At 37.0% G+C, this 19,379-nt stretch overlaps 1 protein-coding gene across 1 annotated transcript; it reads left to right on the top strand.

The window, feature by feature from the left end:
- The first annotated feature begins 5,592 nt into the window (after nucleotides 1-5,592).
- MS3_00005525 (uncharacterized protein) lies at nucleotides 5,593-17,745 on the top strand. The gene is made up of 7 exons (XM_051213605.1): nucleotides 5,593-5,929; nucleotides 5,980-6,136; nucleotides 6,243-6,485; nucleotides 6,537-6,739; nucleotides 7,589-7,711; nucleotides 9,030-9,270; nucleotides 15,425-17,745. Exons 1-7 carry the CDS (start codon nucleotides 5,865-5,867, stop codon nucleotides 15,596-15,598), a joined length of 1,206 nt encoding a protein of 401 aa, XP_051069596.1. The 5' UTR covers nucleotides 5,593-5,864; the 3' UTR covers nucleotides 15,599-17,745.
- The last annotated feature ends 1,634 nt before the right edge of the window (nucleotides 17,746-19,379 follow it).

The following is a 19,379-nucleotide window of genomic DNA, read 5'->3' as shown; positions in this document are numbered from 1 at the left end:
CACACGAGACCAAGTTGTTCACAATCAAATTCTCTCTAAACCTAATAACTCATCTCCACGACCAACCCCTCTCATTTTCCTTCACCTCGCAAACGATTTGAGTAGTGAAACGTTATTCCCGGTCTCCTGGAACCACGCTCTAAACAACATGTAGGAGCTTTTGATGTCCGAACACTGCCGAATAGGACAAAAGGCTTCGTTAGATAGGACTTTAAAATCTCGCGCCATCGATGTATACTGCATCTCTGAAACGCGTATACAGAATCCGAGTAGTGCCATTCATTTGACCTCACCATATCAAAGTAAAGAACCATCTCGATTCACACTCCGTGTATCTGGAAGCACTGATGCTGATTCTCTTGGCCTTGCTGGTGTATGTATAGCATTGAGTCCTAGGACAAAACTAGCTCTCTTAGACTGGGTCCCAGTAGACAGTCGCTTGTGCGCTGTCCGAATAAACGGAACAGTAAGGACGCGGAAAGATGGGGACACTCGTATTTACCTGTTCATCGTCTCTGCCTAATCTCCCAGTGACTGCAGCCCAGATGAGGTAAAAGATGAGTTTTTCAGAAAGCTTCCTGACCTCCTCCGCTCTGATGTAGTAATAGTGGCTGGTGACTTTAATGCTCAAGTAGGTAAACTAAGAGAAAAGGAAAGACACCTGGGTGGATCCTTTGATGTGGCTCAAAGAACAAATAATGACAACCGTCCGTCTCAACTATGCTCAGACAAGTGGACCGGGCCATATTGGTAGATGTAGACTACCTGGTTGGGATCCACGAAACGATAGTAACTGAGGGTTAGAGACTTTGAACGACATGGCTCAAAATCGTTTGTAATGGCGCAGGTGCATCCACTCTTTGTGTTCTCCACAATTCTAATCTTCTGAATTCTTCATGTCCCTTTTTGTCCCTTCCCGAATTTATTTCACTATATTATACTCCCTGAATAACATCTTCAAACCCTAATCTTTCCGATTACTGTTTATATTTTTACTACCTCTACCACTACGGGATTTGAATCGACAATTGTATCTCTGTGCTAATGTGGAATGGCCACATGAACTGGTGTACGTACACACGAAGTTCTACGTTGTTGCCGACCGACTGACTGACTTGCATGATGAACCTAAATGAAGATCCCGAATCTGCTGTTAGGAATGGGTATACATCACAAAATCTCTGCAATCAACATTATTCAAGCCAAATGATATGTTGACAATATAGGACAGGGCAAATATCATCGACAAGATGAATTAACGCAACTGCAACAAACACTACGAACCACGTAACTATTCTTTTCGTCTGTCTAAACCCAGTTAGCTATAAGACGGTGAAAAGCTTTATCAAATAATGTATGCGAATTGACGCAAAATTTTTAAATACATTGAGAACATTTTTACTTGTAAGAACTCGCTTATTCCATGAATAATTTTAGTATATTATTTCGTTAACTTAGACTTAACATCTGAATTACTGTTCGTACGGAACACTGAGTGTTGCTGTTATTTGGTTATTATTGTTTAATGAGTGTCTTTAGGCGTGGCAACTACATTTCATAAGTAACTTATAAAATGTATTAATACTTATTTGTATTGGAGAGCAGTTTTTGTACAATCTCCCAGGTCATCTGCCTTGCTTTGGAATCAAAGATGGATGGTGACTATCGCTGGGATCTAGGACGCGAGTTTCGTTCTATTTAGGATTCGTCAACTGCATGTACCTCCATCCCGGATTTGATATTTACCCCAACAGTCAGACCTAGTCCCTTTCACTTAAAATTCTATAGAGTAATCCACTTAGCTACTGAGTTCATATCTCTGCTTCAGATGCTTGTTGCTTACTAGTAATGTTAATGCAATATGCTCAGGATTCACATATATCAAAAGAGACTGATCAGTCGCAGTTTTATATTAATTAAAATCTATCTTGCTGTTTATATTTTAATGAAAGTTACTTTTTTCAATTGTATCACCGACCAACAGAAGAATATTTGTCTATTTTTCTTACCATAAATCGACATTACTTTAAATAGTTTGCTTCTAAATAAATTTAAATTTTGAATGAATGAAAACTTTCACGCAACGATTTGACGTAATTAAGTAACTAACTGGTTGAATCCCTTCAATGTCAGTGAATTTTCTTAAAATATTCTGTATTTTAAGATTTTATGATATTATCTCAAATTTATTCTACAATTAGACATTAACACCATTGGATGTCGGCTTAGTGGTCTACAGGTTAAGCGTTCGTGCGCAAGACCGATAGGTCCAGGGTTTGAATCCCGCGAGTGAGATCGTGGATGCGCACTGCTGAGGAGTCCCATACTAGGAAGAAACAGCTGTTCGGTACTTCCAGGTTTTTCATGGTGGTCTAGCTTCGATTGAACCATGAATTGAACTATAAAACTACTACTTGAAAATAGTTAAAATCATTTGATTTAGCATATTATTGAATAAACAGTTTTACACGTATGTAATACTGTTATAACATTAACTTGATATCATTGATATAAAAAATTTGTCTGTATATACAGGGAATGTTTCAAGCCGTATTTTTTATTTGTCTTGAATTGTTCGTTTCTAAGAGTTAACTATATTCTAACTAACTCAAAACATATACGGAACATATTTATTCGCTGATTCTCCAAACAGTTTATAATATCTACTTTGGATACAAAGCTTAGCATCATTACTGGAATTTAGGTCCTCTCATTCGTTATAGATACTGGGATATAATTTTCATTGGTTGTTTACTTCTTAAAATTTCATATAGTATTAGAATTACCCCATCCAAAAAGGTATTATGAAGTAGTTTATGTGTATCTCTTTCAACGTACTTTTTATCTCGTTTACTAGAAACAAATTGTTTTAAAATCAACAAACATCTGATCACTGAGTGCTATGAGAAGCAGTGTTCTTAAAATATGGAGTCGATCAGATCAACCCCATCTTCTCATTGTTCTATCGAAATTTATAAAAGGGACTAATTGCTTTAAATAATGGGCTTATGAAATGGCATAAACTGAGGTTTAGAGGAAACTGGATAAGCAACTATCTGTTTAACACTTAACTACGATAAAATCACGTCAATGTTTTTAAGTGGTCAGATGTTTAACAGTGTATTTCATAAACAGGTTACACTGCTAACTATTTGACCTACGGATTTCCATCACTTCTGAAAGCCGGTTTCTTAACGAAATAAATTAATTAATCAGTTTTTCCTTGATAGACTCAGCATTTAAGGTACTCAGGAATAAACTGGTAATTTTCATATTCTAATTGCACTCCTCCCATTTCACTTTAGTCATTCGAGCAATATATTAACCCTTACATAAATAATGGGTTTCAAAGACGAGTGCCTAAACCCGTTTATTATTAGGCGAGCTATATTAGCTATCGTTTATGAATAAAGTGAATGGTTTCGAATTAGTAGGTTAAGGGGGAAAATTTGTAGAAAGGAATCTTGTAAAACAAATCAATCCGAATCTATTTTCTAGGTTTGATCAACTAATTAGTAAAAGTATATTTTATTATTTTTAATAACGGTTTTGAAATCACTGTCGCCAATCAATGTATCTTCATGTAGTATTAATAACTTTAAGAAATAAAATGGATAGGTCATCATGTGCAGATAAGTCTGAAATTATTCTAGGCAAGAGAAATGAAAATAAAGTCCAAGTCGTTAGGTGAGAGTAAACCATGTATTCGGGTTTCGTGCTGTTTGGAATTTTCCCATCTTACAGAATATCATTTCCCCTCTCCCCGAATGACTCAGTATTAACGCCTCATGATGTAAACTGGGTGAATCTGTCTTTAATCCACCAGTTCGTATCAGTTCTCTCTAAAGTGGAAATACTCCTTGCCACTGGGTGCCAAAAAGCATAAAACCTTTGTTTGTGGTTTCCTGCTGACCACCTGCAAACACCGAACGTCGCAAAATAGTGTAAGCAATCTTCATTCACTCGGATTAGTAGCCACACTGAATCTTGATAAATCGAATTCGATTATAATCGGCCACTACTCAGTGGTTAATCAATGAAAAATACAACTCTGATACATCGAGATGTATCACGACAGTAAATTTTCGAGTTGGATGTACAGTCAACAGAAGAGAACTATTAGGAGCTAACGGACTGTTACACAGTCAGTAAGGGATAATTATATTTTCTCCCTTCCAAATAAATTTTGTTGTGATCGATTTTCATATTTAGGTTTGTTTTGAAGTGTTTAATTAAGTTTTATCTGTTGGTGGACTAACTAATTGCATAATGATTTTCATTCATCCGGTGTAACTAACATTTTATCAACCGATTTTCTTTTTTTTCCACTGTTCTGAAATAGCCTATCATTTGTAATGAAGAGATATTTGGGGATTGTTAAGTGTTAATCAATGAAGTGCAACCATCAACTGATGATATGCACGTTTAAAAGGGAGATTTAGGGTTGAATAACACTATTAGATCCAATATCAATCAAATCACTTATGACTAAATTTTCTGAATGTTTACATTTTGCAACCACTTTCATGCGTTCAAGAGCCTTCTAAATGTTTGTTGATAATGTAATATTCGTCAATTCACTTGGTATTGTTTGCTTGTATCTTCCCATTGTTGTTTAGGACTTCGATTGATCAGTCTCTTGTTGGCATATGTGCATCCTGTACGGATTGCCTCGATATTGCCTTAAGTCACAAGCTTTATAAATATATTTTATTCATTTTGTAATGCTGTGTCATCAATATGGCAAAGCAACGGCCGCATTCCTACAACTGAAGAACATATGGAACTCAAAACAACTTTCAACCAATATCAAAGTCAGAGTCTTCAATATGAACGTCAAGGCAGTTCTACTGTATAGAGCTGAAACTTGGAGAACTACAACAACCACCATCAAGAAGGTACAAGTATTTACAAATAGTTGTCTACACGAGATACTCAACATCCATTGGCCGTATATTATCAGCAACAGCCTACTATGGCAGAGAACAAACCAGCTTACAGCTGAAGAAGAAATTAAGAAAAGACGATGAAAATGGACAGGACATACAATACGCAAATCATCAAACTACATCACGATGCAACTTGGAATCCTGAAGGGAAGTGGAAAAGAGGAAGGTCAAAGAACACATTACGTCGGGAAATAGAAGCAGATATGAAAAGGATGAATAGGAACTGGGAGGAGCTGGAAAGGATTGCCCAGGACAGGGTTGGATGGAGAATGCTGGTGAGTGGCCTATGTTCCTTCGCGAGGAGTAACAGGCGTAAGTAATTAATTAATTAAGTGTCATCAATAATTGCAACCACTAAGTGATGGGTTCGAACCTTACTCTACATATTTCGATTTGAGTGAACAAAGAGTATCACCGAATCTTATGAATAACATAAATCTGGTTTAAAGCCAAACAAATCAATATATATAGTAAATAATTTAGCTTACTTACTTACTGATCACTATATACGTAACTAACCTTAAGTACTATAACTTTTGAATAAAATATTATTATGTGATTGTTCAACTAAGCTTTATATCACTAATTTATTTACAGTAGAAAATACATAATTTGTAGATTAATTAAAATCTTCGTGTTTATTAAAAGTACATAAAAGGCAATAATTAAGAAATGAACTAAAAAGAAAAAAAAACAAAACAGGGGCCAAAGATCGAAATGATTTATAAATACTAAACTATATCATTAATTCCAATGTTGCATTGCTCTATGAGTTTTTTATTATGCTGATAAATTACATCATGCGAATAACCTATGAATTTATTTTGTGATAATTTCATAGGGTATTCATTAACGAACGAACGAACGAACGAAAATAAAAGTAAAGAACTCCAACAATCATTAAATAAGTAACGAATGATTTTGTTTAAAGTTTTCATTTTATTGCTACCTTTCGTTGTTTACAGTGAATCGATTACAAGGTCAGTGCTATCATAATTTATATATGAAGTTTTTCTATTGTATTGTACAGGATTCAATTACATTCATCTCTTCATTTAAACTTATCTTATCCTGTATTGAATCATCAATGGAATTTATCAATTAAACAATTCAAAAATAAATGGTTCCAAAGACTGATATCATCAAAGAATGGAATATATACTGAATATTTAGAAAATTACCAAAATGTAAGTTCATAATTAACAATCGACTTAGAATAAATTTCTTTTGGATCTCTGTCTTTTTTTGGCTTTTATCTTTCTGATATACGATTTATTACAATCAAATTTTTAGATTGAATATTATGGAGAAATTTCTATCGGGACTCCACCTCAAACATTTTATGTAATATTCGACACAGGATCACCATATTTATGGATACCATCTAAAATGTGTGATTCCAGTGATTTAGCATGTCAAGTACATCATAAGTATGATAGTTCGAAATCTTCAACTTATAAACCGAATGGTGAATTATTTTATGTCCAATACGGCACTGGAATAGCATCAGGAATTTTAAGCTCAGATTGTGTTCATGTAAGTATGTATATATTATTTATTTTATTTTAAAAAATAATAATCATCTAGATCGGTTCACTGAATATTGTAGATCAAACATTTGGTGAAGTTACTCATCAACCTGGTCAAGTATTTATAAATTTTCATTTTGATGGAATTATGGGTATGGGATTTCAACAAAGATCACAAAATTCTAATCCAACACCTATATTTCTGAATATGATTGAACAGCGATTAGTAGATAAACCTGTATTTGCAGTTTATTTAAATCTGTAAGTTAATGATAATCCAAAAGAATTGTTTATTTGGTTTGAAATTTTAAGTGATTATTTGTTTTAATATTAGTTCAGTTAGCATCCTGAAGTAAAATTTAGAATACACATTTTTATTCAACTAAATAATAGAGAGGACTTATTTGTATATATACTAATTTTTCGTAATAGATAACCATATTTTCTTTAGTAATGTGTTTCATACTTGTACATGTTCCATTTAATCAAATGGTATACTTCATATATGAATTTATTTATTTGAACACATAAATATTGGTACAAGAGGGCACCAAGTATATATGCGTCACACCATATCTGTGTGTGTGGGCTGTGATACTTCCCGGGTGCCCAAAACGAAGCAGGTGGTTTTCTTAGGGAGCCACACGCCGAGCCTTCGACCTAAAGGTCTAACCCACAAGGCAGTGGAGCATCGTAAGGAGATGCAGTCCCATGGAAGCCGGTGACCAAGGAATTGGTTCATACGCCATTTGTTCCCGCAGGATACTGGAGCCAGCCCATGTGCGCCATTGGTTTGGAATCCGGTTAAAGCGCCGTACATTCGCTTTTCGTCCTCTCATTTTCGTAAACAACACCCCTGACACGAGAAGGCAGTGAGTAGGACTTCCCTGGCAGAGGCTGTATACGCATGACCGTGTGAGAGCATTTCGAGAGGCAGGGAGGGCCCACCCCACTCTCAGCCATACCAGGGCATTTGGGGGCTCATATATGAATGCACTAATATGTATAGATTGATTATGTGTATACTTCAATTTTTCTTCAAAGAACTTATTTTTCGATGTACTTTGAATGATTGATTTCGTGTTTGTTGATTTTAATTTCACCAATCAGTAATGAAGATAAGACAACTAGTGGAGAAATAATGTTTGGTGGGATTGATGATAGATATTATACTGGTGATTTAACTTATTCAGACGTTGTAAGTGAAGAATATTGGATGATTAAAATAGATGGGTAAGTGATTGCTTTAAAAAATAATTCTACCTTATGAATATATCTTTTCAAATAAGCAAGCTCATTCGGAGAAATTCCGAACCTAAGATAAAAAATCCCAGTGATTTCATTAAGCATCACCCCAAGTACCCTTTCTACTGAATACAACAAAGTCTAAGGTGTGGCTACCGGAGTGCTGTGTTTTATGACTGCTACTGAAAAGTACATAAACATATATATAAACCATTTGAGTATATTTTAATACGAATTTACAATGTTAATTTCGGATTAGATTACATATGATAGGAGAATCACCACTTTTCCTAAATCCCTAATCCTGAAACAAATCCTAACTTGATGGCACTAAAGTTTATGAACGAACGGATTAGACAGTGCCTCTTTTGTTCTTGAGCGAAATTCATCTACACATAAGGTGACAGAGGACTTATGACTGATGTCAATTTGTGATAGAAACACTGACCCTATACCCCTAATCTTTACCTTAAATCCTTAACCCTAATCAAGGACAATATTGAGACTCATAAAAATCTATTTGGGTCTTGGTAATTATTTGAGAAAACCGATAATCTATGACCATAAGAACGAATTTATGTGTTTTTTTTCGATTTATAAATATGTAAAATTTATGTAGTTTGTAATATGATCATTTTCAGTACGAAAAACTATTCATTTACAAAGACTGTTTTCTGATTGGTTAAGAAATGACATAATTTGTGATAGTTATTTTAAGCTCGTCCCTATATTATGCTCTTGACAATAAGACCTAGTCAGTCCCAAGGAACATTTTTGCTCAAAAGATTGACTGGATAGATCAGTGAAAATTGAAACAACGAAAATGTTTTTCTTGGGTGACTATAATTTATGTACGAACCAATCAGATTTACGATAGTGAGTCTTGGGTTTTGGCGCAAAATTCATTCATCCATATGGCTAAATAGTATTTTGGAATTATAGCTGATGTCAGTTTGTGGTGAAAACCCTAACTTTAATTTTAACCGTTTTTAGACTCGACTAGGTTGCTGAATTTTCGAGAGGTCACTCTGGTGTCACTCAAAAGTTGTCCACAAACTATAGTCTCACCGCTTTTATTTTAGTAATGTACTGGAAAATAGATCATAAATTAGAACTTTAAAAGAGCAAAGAATCAAAAAGGGAAAGCATTTTTGGTTAATGACATTTCTTATGAGTAATTCATTATGCAAAAAACAGTGATTGAAACTTAAAAAAGCATCTTTTACACATATTTAAATTTATTAATCATGGAAATCTTTTACCAAATGCTAAGATTTTTTTCACTTCATCTTGAAAATGTTGAAAGTATATCAATCAACGATAAAATATTTTGTCCAAGTGGAAGTACCGCACTAATCGATACGGGTACAGCTTTAATATCAGGTCCAACTGAAAAAATTAATAATATAAATAAATATCTTGGAAGTATACAAGTATCTAATAATGAATACATTGTGGATTGTAATAAAATTCACAAGTTACCAATAATCGAAATAAAGATTAATGGCAAACCTATTCAATTGAAAGCAGATGACTACATTGTTGAGGTGAGAAAACATTACTTGTAGTAATTGTGTGTAATTGTTTTAAAGTTGGTTAACAAATGTAATTCATATAACAGACATTTCAGATGTAACTCTTAAAGACCAGTTCAATCTAATAACCCAAGTCTTGCATGGATTACCAAAATATTCAGTCTATTGTTTACAATAATAATCACAAATTTTTTATTAATTGTTTCAATATGTAGTAGTTACTTTACTTATTGATCAGGTTTTATAGCTGATCAAGTAATCAAGTAGGGTATTGCATTTATAACATGTAAGGTAGTTTTTTTCACTTAGAAAACTAATAGTAGAACACAAGATTCAACAGCAATCCTAAGTTTTTGTCAGTAATCTCATTTGTGGGACGTGGTGCATACGACCTTGACTTTATTCAACATGGACATACATTTAAACAATCCCATTTTGACGAGAAGAAAATTAATTACAGGTACACAGAAAAAAAATATTTTGAATTTTACTGTGAATAATTTAAATAATCAAACAATTAGTTCTGTATTCTACTACTTCTAAATGGTAGTATATTTACGTTAAGGCATGTGTTCCATAATAATCTCACTAACATCATCCAATCTCTTGTATTATATTGATGTTTTATATTTTCCATTTGTCTGACAAAGTATTGATCTTAATTTTCGAGTACTCGGTAGATTTTTCTTAGGCTTAAATATATATCATTAGAGAACAGACTATATAGCCATGTGATTAGATGTTAAGTTGGCAAAACAATCAATAAAAATGACTTGAGAACACTAATGCCAAAGTTCTAGTGTGACGCTATTTTATTCATTAAGTTGATTTATAGATCATGATACGAATTTAATAAGTTTGGTTCCTGTAATCGTTTATGGTTAACAAGTAATCTAGCTTAGGAAAAATAACATCAAAACTATCTTACTGAGTTAGAAATCCTTATTCTATAGGTTCATTGAAGCTTTTGAGTCAGGAGAAATTTTACTGTATGGTCACCAATCACTGAACAACATTCAACACTATGTTGAGCAATTCTCTTTCAGTCAGTCAGCTACAACGTAGGACCAGGCACATATATCCATCGGTCCAAGTTGCCATACCTCATTAACACAACAAGATGGACACCGGATTCATTAAAGTAGTTAATTCAGAGGTGGTAATATATAAAAGAAAGATTGCAATAAGGATATAGTACAGGAAGAAAGAATTAGTACGTAGAAAGAAAGATATGAAGCGGTTTTAATCTCATAGTTTAAAGGAAGAAAAAGAGTGTATACACCTACACCATTGTGATCGATCCTGAGCCATGTCACCCAGCGTCTCCAACCATTGATTGTGATAGTCACGCGGACCCCAACCAAGTGGTCTGCATCTAGCAACATGGCTCAGACTAGAAGCTAGTGGCTTCAAGCACTGATGCCACGTTTTGGTTTGGCCGCCCCTAACTTTCTTCCAACCATTTCCAATACCGGATAGCATTGCACGTCGTGGTAATCGGTATTCAGGCATACGTAACACGTGGCCCGACCATCTCAGTCGATGAAGATTCATAACCTCATCAACTGATTTACCATCATTTCCTAATACCCTGCGTCTAACCTCACTATTACTTACCCGGTGATCCCAGCAGACACCAGCAATATTTCTAAGGCATCTGTGGTCAAATACTAGTAGCTTACGAGTACCTTCTACTCTTAATGGCCATGTTTCGCTGCCGTAAATTAAAACATAACGGACTGCCGCGCAGTATACTCGTCCTTTTATTGATAGACGGATATCTCGCCTTCGCCACAGGTGACGTAAGTTAACAAAAGCCAAGCGAGCTTTTCGAATCCGTGTTGAGATTTCGTCAGACACCAACCCATTAGGGCTGATCAGACTTCCAAGATAAGTGAAGTTGTCAACGCGTTCGACTACTTCACTCCCTATTCTTAGTTCAGGTGTTAACGCAGACCAGTCCTGAAGCAACAAATTGCATTTAGAGGGAGAGAAGCGCATTCCAAACATTCTGGCATTGTTGCTTAGTGCTACCAGAAGACTCTGCATTTTGTCAGCGTCTTCACCAAACAGGACTATATCATCTGCGTATTCTAAGTCGATAAGTGGACCTCCTGGATGGAGATCAATACCCGAGAACTCAGTCGACGAGAAAGTTATTTCCATCAGTAGATCTATGATGAAGTTAAACAAAAATGGGGAAAGTGGACAGCCTTGACGGACACCACTTGAGGTTGCAAAAGTAGATGGCAGTTCGCCATAAGCTCTGACTCGACTAGTAGTGTTCGAGTAAAGAGCCTTTACAAGGTTTATGTACTTCTGGGGTACGCCTTTCAATGACAGACACTGCCACAGAATCTCGCGGTCTACAGAGTCAAATGCTGTTTTTAAGTCGAGAAAGACCACCATTGTCGGACACCGATAAGTATGCCTGTGTTCTAGAATCTGACGAATGGTGAATATGTGGTCGATGCAGCCACGAACAGGTCTGAAGCCAGCTTGGTTCTCTCGTGTTTGCAGTTCACGGGTCTTAGTTAGGCGTCTGATAATTATCGGGGCTAGTATTTTAGATATTATATTAGTTAAACTAATCCCTCTGTGGTTGTCACAGGATGATTTTGACCCTTTCTTATATATTGGGACGATAAGTGATTGTGACCAGTTAGATGGGATAACGTCTAACTCCCAGATCTTAGCTAAAATATTAGTCAACCTAATCGCTAAAATTGGACCACCATCCTTAAAGACTTCTGGAGCCAGTTCATCTGGACCAGCTGCCCTTCCTCGTTTCAGATTAACTATAGCCTTTTGAACTTCTGCTAGAGTTTGGGGACCTGCTTCAATGTTCCATTCACACTGTCTGGGGATGGAGGGTAGTTATAGAGTAGCTGAAGGCCAGTTGAACTGTTCTCTGAAATGTTCCGCCCATCGTTCTAAACGTCTGGACTGAGAGCAGATGAGTATCGTCTTTTTCCGGTATAATCTCACTTACACTTGACTTATTAATTCCAGTTTATTTTATTAGTCTGTAAAGCTGTCTTGTGTTCCCTATAGTCGCCGCCTTTTCCATCTCTTTTGCTTTCATTCCCCATCACTGCTCACGGTCGTTTCTTAGACTTTTTCTTAACCTAGATCTGATTTGTTGTCGCCCTTCATCATGTTCGGAACCTGATGGGACGAGTTTGCGAGAATCCATCAGTGTGATAGACTTTGAAGAAATCCACTGGCTCTTTGTAACTCTGTGGTTTAATTCGCTAATAGGTGTCACTGCTGTTTCCACAGCTGCTTGTATGTCTTTCCAAGCAACATCTGGGTCAGCCTCGTCTCCAGAACTACCTAATCGTGACCTCAGTTGTTCCTGGAACCTACTTTTGGTTTTCTTGTTACTCAACTCAGTTCTAATGGGTCTTTTTGGTGTAGCTTTTTTGCGTCCAGTGAGGCGCAAGCAGATGCGTCCCCGTATTAGGGCGTGGTCGGAGTCCAAGCAGGTACTCCAGAATGAGCGACAATCTTCTACCGACCCTCTCCAACGATGACTGATGGCAATATAGTCTATTTGAGTCCATCATTGGTTTGGTGTAGGGGGTCGCCATGTTAGACGATGTCTCTCCTTATGCTTAAAATTTGTGTTTGCTAAAAATAAACGACTGTCTGAGCACAGTTGCAGCAGACGGTCACCATTATCTGTTCGTTGTGCCGGAATACTAAAATACCCACCTAAATGCCTTTCTGTTTGGTTTAAACTACTTATCTGAGCATTAAAGTCACCCCCTATAAGTACTATGTCTGACCGTTTAGCTTTCTGCAGAAGTTCGGACAGCTTTCTGTAAAATTCATCTTTCACATCATCTGAGCTGCAGTCAGTGGGAGCGTAGGCAGAAACGACGAAAAGGCAATGACGTGTGTCCCTATCCTTCCGAGTTCTTACGGAGCCGTTTAGCCGAACAGCACATAGACGACTGTTGACGGGGATCCACTGTAGCAGTGCTTGTTCCGCCCTCATGCTTAGTGCTATCCCTTCTCCTGCCAGTCCACGAGAGCTGGCCGTCGGGTCACCAGATACACGTAGGGTGTATCTCGTTGGCTCTCCGTTTTGTGGAGGTGAGGTCGAGTGAATGACTACACTGGGATCCTGTATGCCTGTTTCAGAGACAGCATACATCAATGGTACGAGATTCTAGGGTTCTAACCAAAGGAGCCTGTTGACCGATTTGAAATAGGGTGCGTACATTGAAGGCTGCAATGTATAGCTTGGAGCGAGGTTTCAGTAGACCTGGGACAGTGCTTCGAGCACTAGAATCGTTGGCTATGGTGACACTTGAGGGGGAAGCCGAAAAAGGAAGTTTAGAGTTGAAAGTCGATGTAGGAGGAATAATAGGAATTGAAGAGGGAGGTTGATTATGAATACAGTGGTCTTGAGCGCTGTTAGAGATATGAGGGCAGTTATCACTTCCCGGTTGCCCACACCGAGGAAGCGTTCTTCTGGAGGTACCTGAAAAGGAAATTGGATTAGAGGTGGTCTTAGTGACCTGGGAGCGTGACCGCAGTGCCCAAGGGACAACTGCTTGAGGTCGGTCACACGCGAACTTTTTATGGGTAATTTTTGTGTTAGCTCCGCACTTGCTGAGACCTTACCGCCGGAAACGGATATCAGTGGGATAAGGCGAGGTGTGCATTTTTAAGGCGGACCTTTTCTAACCCCACCTCTCCTTGCGGGAAGGCAGCATCGCTGTCATGTTGGTTGTCTGAAGGAAACAACTTACTGCTATCACACCTCTGTACAGTCAGCAGTACGACTTCGCCTTCGAACCTCGGGTTTGTTGCTTTTAGTCTTACCGCTCTTCAGCTGACCTATCTGACATAGTAGGACCTTGAGGAACGGTTGTTCCAGCCAGTATAGCTCGGTTGCTTCATCACGATAGGCAAGCCCGACCACCACGTCAAGGTAGCAACAACGGTCGGGTACCTGCAACCTCTGAAATAGAAGTCAACGACTTTTATTTATTAATTTATCACTATAACTACTAAGCTAAGTAAAACATAATTACTAAACACTGTAGTTAGTCGTAGAAATGTAATGGATTTCCAATTTATATTGGTTGGCACCCACTGTTTAAGGATCTCTGCAAACCTTAATGAAACCGATACTCACCTAGAGATCCTGATCCAAGTTGCCAACATCTGTAGTCAGAAAAGTTACCACTAGATTTTACAAGTTTTCTTTATTCTTTGAATCATCTCTATTAATAAAATTGTAATCTCTATGATCTCCAAGTACGTTTATCCATTTCAACATTTATATTTGACATATCTTATAAAAAAATTACTCCTGTCTATGCTTTACATCATATGTTGCTCACTAAGTTATTTGACATTTGTATATCTAAAATCATATGGATGAACTTAGTATTTACTAATGGCTGAAAGTTATGCCTGTTTATTTGTATGTTTTCTGTAAATCTTTCAGGTTCTATTCTGTTCACAAATACAGGTCTTAAGTTGAGAAAGTTCATTGCGATAAACTCTATTTACACAGATAAGTCGAACATCACGAATCTACAACTTCATACTTGTTGCCATCTGTCAGTGTAAGCACTCGTAAATTTCTTACTCTTGTAGTTCATCTGTGCATTGTGTAACAGAGCATACCAATAGTGATTCGTTGGGAAGCTTCATCGAGCTTTTTTCTGTTTTTGGTTTGCGAAAACTATACTTTTTAGATAAACGATACTCACTTAATCGCTTGTCTTTGGAGTTTTTCTAATTTAGAAGATCCTCTGAGTGAAAACTCAATTTGAAATGGAATCATTCAATCACCAGATATTAATTAATTCATAAATAATAAATATAAACTTAACAAATACAAAGAGTGCATGACATCCACCAAAATATTTGTGGCTTATATTATATGAGTTGAGGTGTTTACTTTATAGAAGTTTAAAACAATTTTCAGTTGATTAGCTAACACTTCAGTAGCAATGAAACTTTAAAAAAATTGATCAAAAATTATTTATAAATGGTAAATGTTTCAAGCTAGTTAACTGTTTGATGTGGACTACATAACTGGTAAATAGAAATTACTATAAAATCAATCATAAAAATCAATCCATATAAAAGTTTTGAGTAAAAATAACAGTATTTCCTTGTTATATCTTATTATTACTAGAAAGTTTCAAACGGTTCACGAATTTGCAGGACTTGCTTCATTGGTACTGACTTCTCAAGTGGCCCGTTATGGGTATTTGGGGATGTACTTTTAAGAAAAGTTTATACAGTATTTGATGTTGGTCAACGGCGAATAGGAATTGCCGATGTCGCAGAAGAGGTTAAATCCTCGTGAACAAAAATAATATTTGTGGGATAGTCAATAACTCTCTTTCCGGTTTCTGAAGTAATATCGCTGAACTGAATTATCTAGTTAACAATATATGAAACGATAAAAAAACATCTTTTTTATTTTAAGTGATTTTGCGATTACCGTTTCTATTTTACTTATACTGCATTGTTGTTTGCTTTTTCGTTTTCTCAGTTGTATAAATAAGCAAAAAAACATTGGAAACTTTCTAATTACTATTAAGCGGTAGCAGTTAAGACTGCCGAAGTGAACATTTACAAATGTTTACTAGTTTACATCAAACTCATCAGTCCTAGATAACTGTTGAACCGTCATATGGCGAAATATCTAGTGTTGTAGTCGTTAAAATGAGAAATTACACAAAATATTAGCGATAGTACAATAATACACTGAAATAATCGGAATTGTCTGATGTCTCATTCACGGAAATCAACAAGAGGGTATCTATTCAATGTTGTATATTAAAATAGGTACTTTGGTAGAAATATTAAATTATGTCTCCTGAAATTTATAACGAATGTTCCAGATATAAAAAAATGTGATAAAAGGACTAGATATGACGTTCTATGTACAGGGAATTATCAGTGTAATTAGATCTTATGGTCTGTTAGGATATATGCTTAGTCATAAGTACAGGCCACTCACCAGCATTCTCCATCCAACTCTATCCTGAACAATCCTTTCCAGTTCTTTCAAGTTGCTACTCATCCTTTTCATGTCTGCTTCCAATTTCCAACGTATTGTGTTCTACAGATTTCCTCTTTTACGTTTCTCTTCAGCTCTCTAAGTTAGCGCTTGCCTTGTGATGCAGGCTGGTGATTTCTGTAATGTATGTTCTATCCACTTCCAACGTCACTTCCTAATTTCATCGTCAGCTAGAAACTGGTTTGTTCTCTACCATTGTTTGTTGTTGTTGATGATATCCGGTCAACAGATACCGAGTGCCTTGTGTAGACAGTTGTTCTTAAATACCTGTACTTTATATGATGGTTGTAGTGGTTCTCCACATATGTAGGAAGCGATTTCCTACAGATTCAACTCTAAGCTAATCTCTAGACTGTCGAGTACAGAGCCTTGGTTTAGCCAAAGTCAGAACAAGCAAGCTATTTGGCTAGATAAACTTTATCTGTTTCTAAAACATAAATTAACATCGTTAGTGTACAAACAAACAGTACGGTCTATTAATACAGGGAAAAACAGAGACAAATAACATACCGAACAGTAGCCAGAGAATAGGGAAAATAAGTCAACAAGCCAGTATTGTTTTACAATGAACATTAAACCGTGATCGGTTAATAAAGAGATACAGTCGTACAAGGTCAAAAGGAGTTGATGTGGTGGTGGGCGTTTACCTTATTATTGGTGGGTTCGTCTATCAATCACATTTTACACTCCCCCCGAAACGCGCACCACGTCCGTTGTCCAGGGTCGTGGTCGCCGTCAGACAGCCGGCTCCTTCTAGTAGACATAAGCGTCGTACGTCCCGAACAGTTTCTTCGTTTGCGGTTCTCAATTTTGCCGTACGAACTTGTCCGTCAGAGCCATAGCTTACTTGTTCGACAATAGCTTTGGACCATAGACTTCTCAGTGAGCCAACATTGTTTAATAACACTAAGTTTCTCGAAGACTCATCCATCAATACCTTCTGAAACAATAGTGATCGCAGAATTCTTCTTATCGACTTTATGATGCGTCCCCACACACCGTCTCGTTGACTAGACCTCGAAAGTTTAAAGCGCCATTCACAACCTCTCTCTAAAAGGGCATTTACTGTCTTATTCTGATTCCAACTACACATGATCTGTCTAAGAATAGCATTGGATCCTATAGAACTACCAGATGCACCCTTACTCTTGTTCACAACTCGTACAAGGGCGCCTTTCTCAACACCATCCTCGATACCACGGCGAATATGTGCTACCTGCTTCTTCAGGGTCTTAGTTACTGGCTTCTTCGTTACAGTGGTCTTCGGCTTTTTCGTAGTCTTCACTTTCAGTTTGATGTCCTTCTTTTCCTTGAGCTTTCTTAGAGTTGATTTGGATTTATTAGCAGATGATGCTTCAGTTTTTGGCTTAACAACCTTATACTTAGTTAATAAAAACGAACAATGAACTTGACGAGAGACATCTTCGGAACGAGTATACTCCGCAACACCATATGCAGATTCTGATAATGCTATACGATCTTCCACAGACATCGATGAAGTACGACTAAGTAGGTCTTTGAATTCAGTTGAATACGATTGTTCAAACTTATCCTCTATTTCCTCTTTAGCTGAGAGGTGATTGAGTACACGATTGCTTTTACAGGGTTCCCCATAGGAACCGAACAGCGTCCAACCTAACAGAGTCTTCACGGCGAATGATTCATTCGGCTTTCCAGTTCTTACCTCTTTCATTTCGTGTACACTCGGTGCGTTGCACCCGATCAACAGTTCGACATTCTCACCCTCTACTCTAGGAAAACTTATGTCTTTTAGATGCGTCCAGGATTTCATTTGAGACGTCGTTGGTACCGTCCTGCGCAACATAGGTAATCTCTCGACTGTCCATACGTTTGGGATTCTAAATGACGAAGACGAGTCTAAGGAGGAAACCTCTAGTTGAACCTCTTTACACTGAGTTGTGGAATGGTTATCCGACGTTTTCAACGAAATCGTCTTAGGCTCTCCTTCTAAATTCAACCTTTTAGCTAGATCTTCTGTAATAAGAGAGGCATCCGACCCACTATCTAAGAAGGCGCAAGTCTGTGCTACCTTTTCTCCATTTCTTACCAGTACAGGCACTATTGCTAATGCTGCTTGTTTCTGTACACGCTCAACACTTTTCTCCGTACATAGCTGGGTGTTAATGTGTTCATCAATATTAGAATTCCTTGGTTCTTCCCGCAACTCGTGTAACAGGGTATGGTGTCTCCAGCCACACCCTTCGACAACACACGACCTCGGCGATCGACAGTTTTTTTGCTACGTGGTTTGCCTTCAGGCATACATTACACAACTTGTGTCTAAGATCGAATTCCTTCCTTTCTCTAACATTCTTGTTTTTAAATTTCTGACAATGATCTAAAGAATGATTACTGGAGCACTCCTAAAAATCGACACAAGCTATCGCCATAGTATGTAGAAAGATTTTCGTATGCATGATGTGTAGAGACTTACTTTTATGAAAAGAATGCGATTGGTATAATGGAAACAGTTATTATTATAACCAATTGTACCAGTAATTGTTTTACTGTACCTGTTTGTTTAAGTGTACTAAAAACACATATCCTTCCGTTGACTGTGATTTTGCACATATTCGCGTACGCTTAATAGTCCACCTGTAAATTTTGGCACGATCTCGGTAGTATTTCAATACCACGAGATTGCCAACAAATATATCTTATTACAACCATCAACTGCCTCCTGGTTTTTGGCCTACGGAGGGATCCGACCTAATAACTGGCAAGTAAGCTTCCTGTAGTGGTGATCATAGTCGATCGTGACTCGACGCCACAATACAGATGTATGCAATCTTTCTCTTCTGACCGGGACAACTAACTTCATACACTTACCACACACCATTTTTACTGTCTGAAGGGTAACTATTGGAAACTACAAGAGTCAGGGGGGCATTTATGACAGAGACTGATCTATTTATAGAAAACGAGTTGAAATTGATTAGGCATTTCACTCAAAGGAATACCCGCAAACAGAAAACCCTCTAGTTCAAAACCTAACGTATTTTCAAATTCAACACTACAGTTTATTTTATAAATTATGTCA

The sequence above is a fragment of the Schistosoma haematobium genome, chromosome 3 (genome assembly GCF_000699445.3).
Source record: "Schistosoma haematobium chromosome 3, whole genome shotgun sequence".
Classification (NCBI taxonomy): domain Eukaryota; kingdom Metazoa; phylum Platyhelminthes; class Trematoda; order Strigeidida; family Schistosomatidae; genus Schistosoma; species Schistosoma haematobium.
The sequence above is the reverse complement of the archived record's forward strand: the minus strand, read 5'-3'. Positions and strand labels throughout refer to the sequence as shown.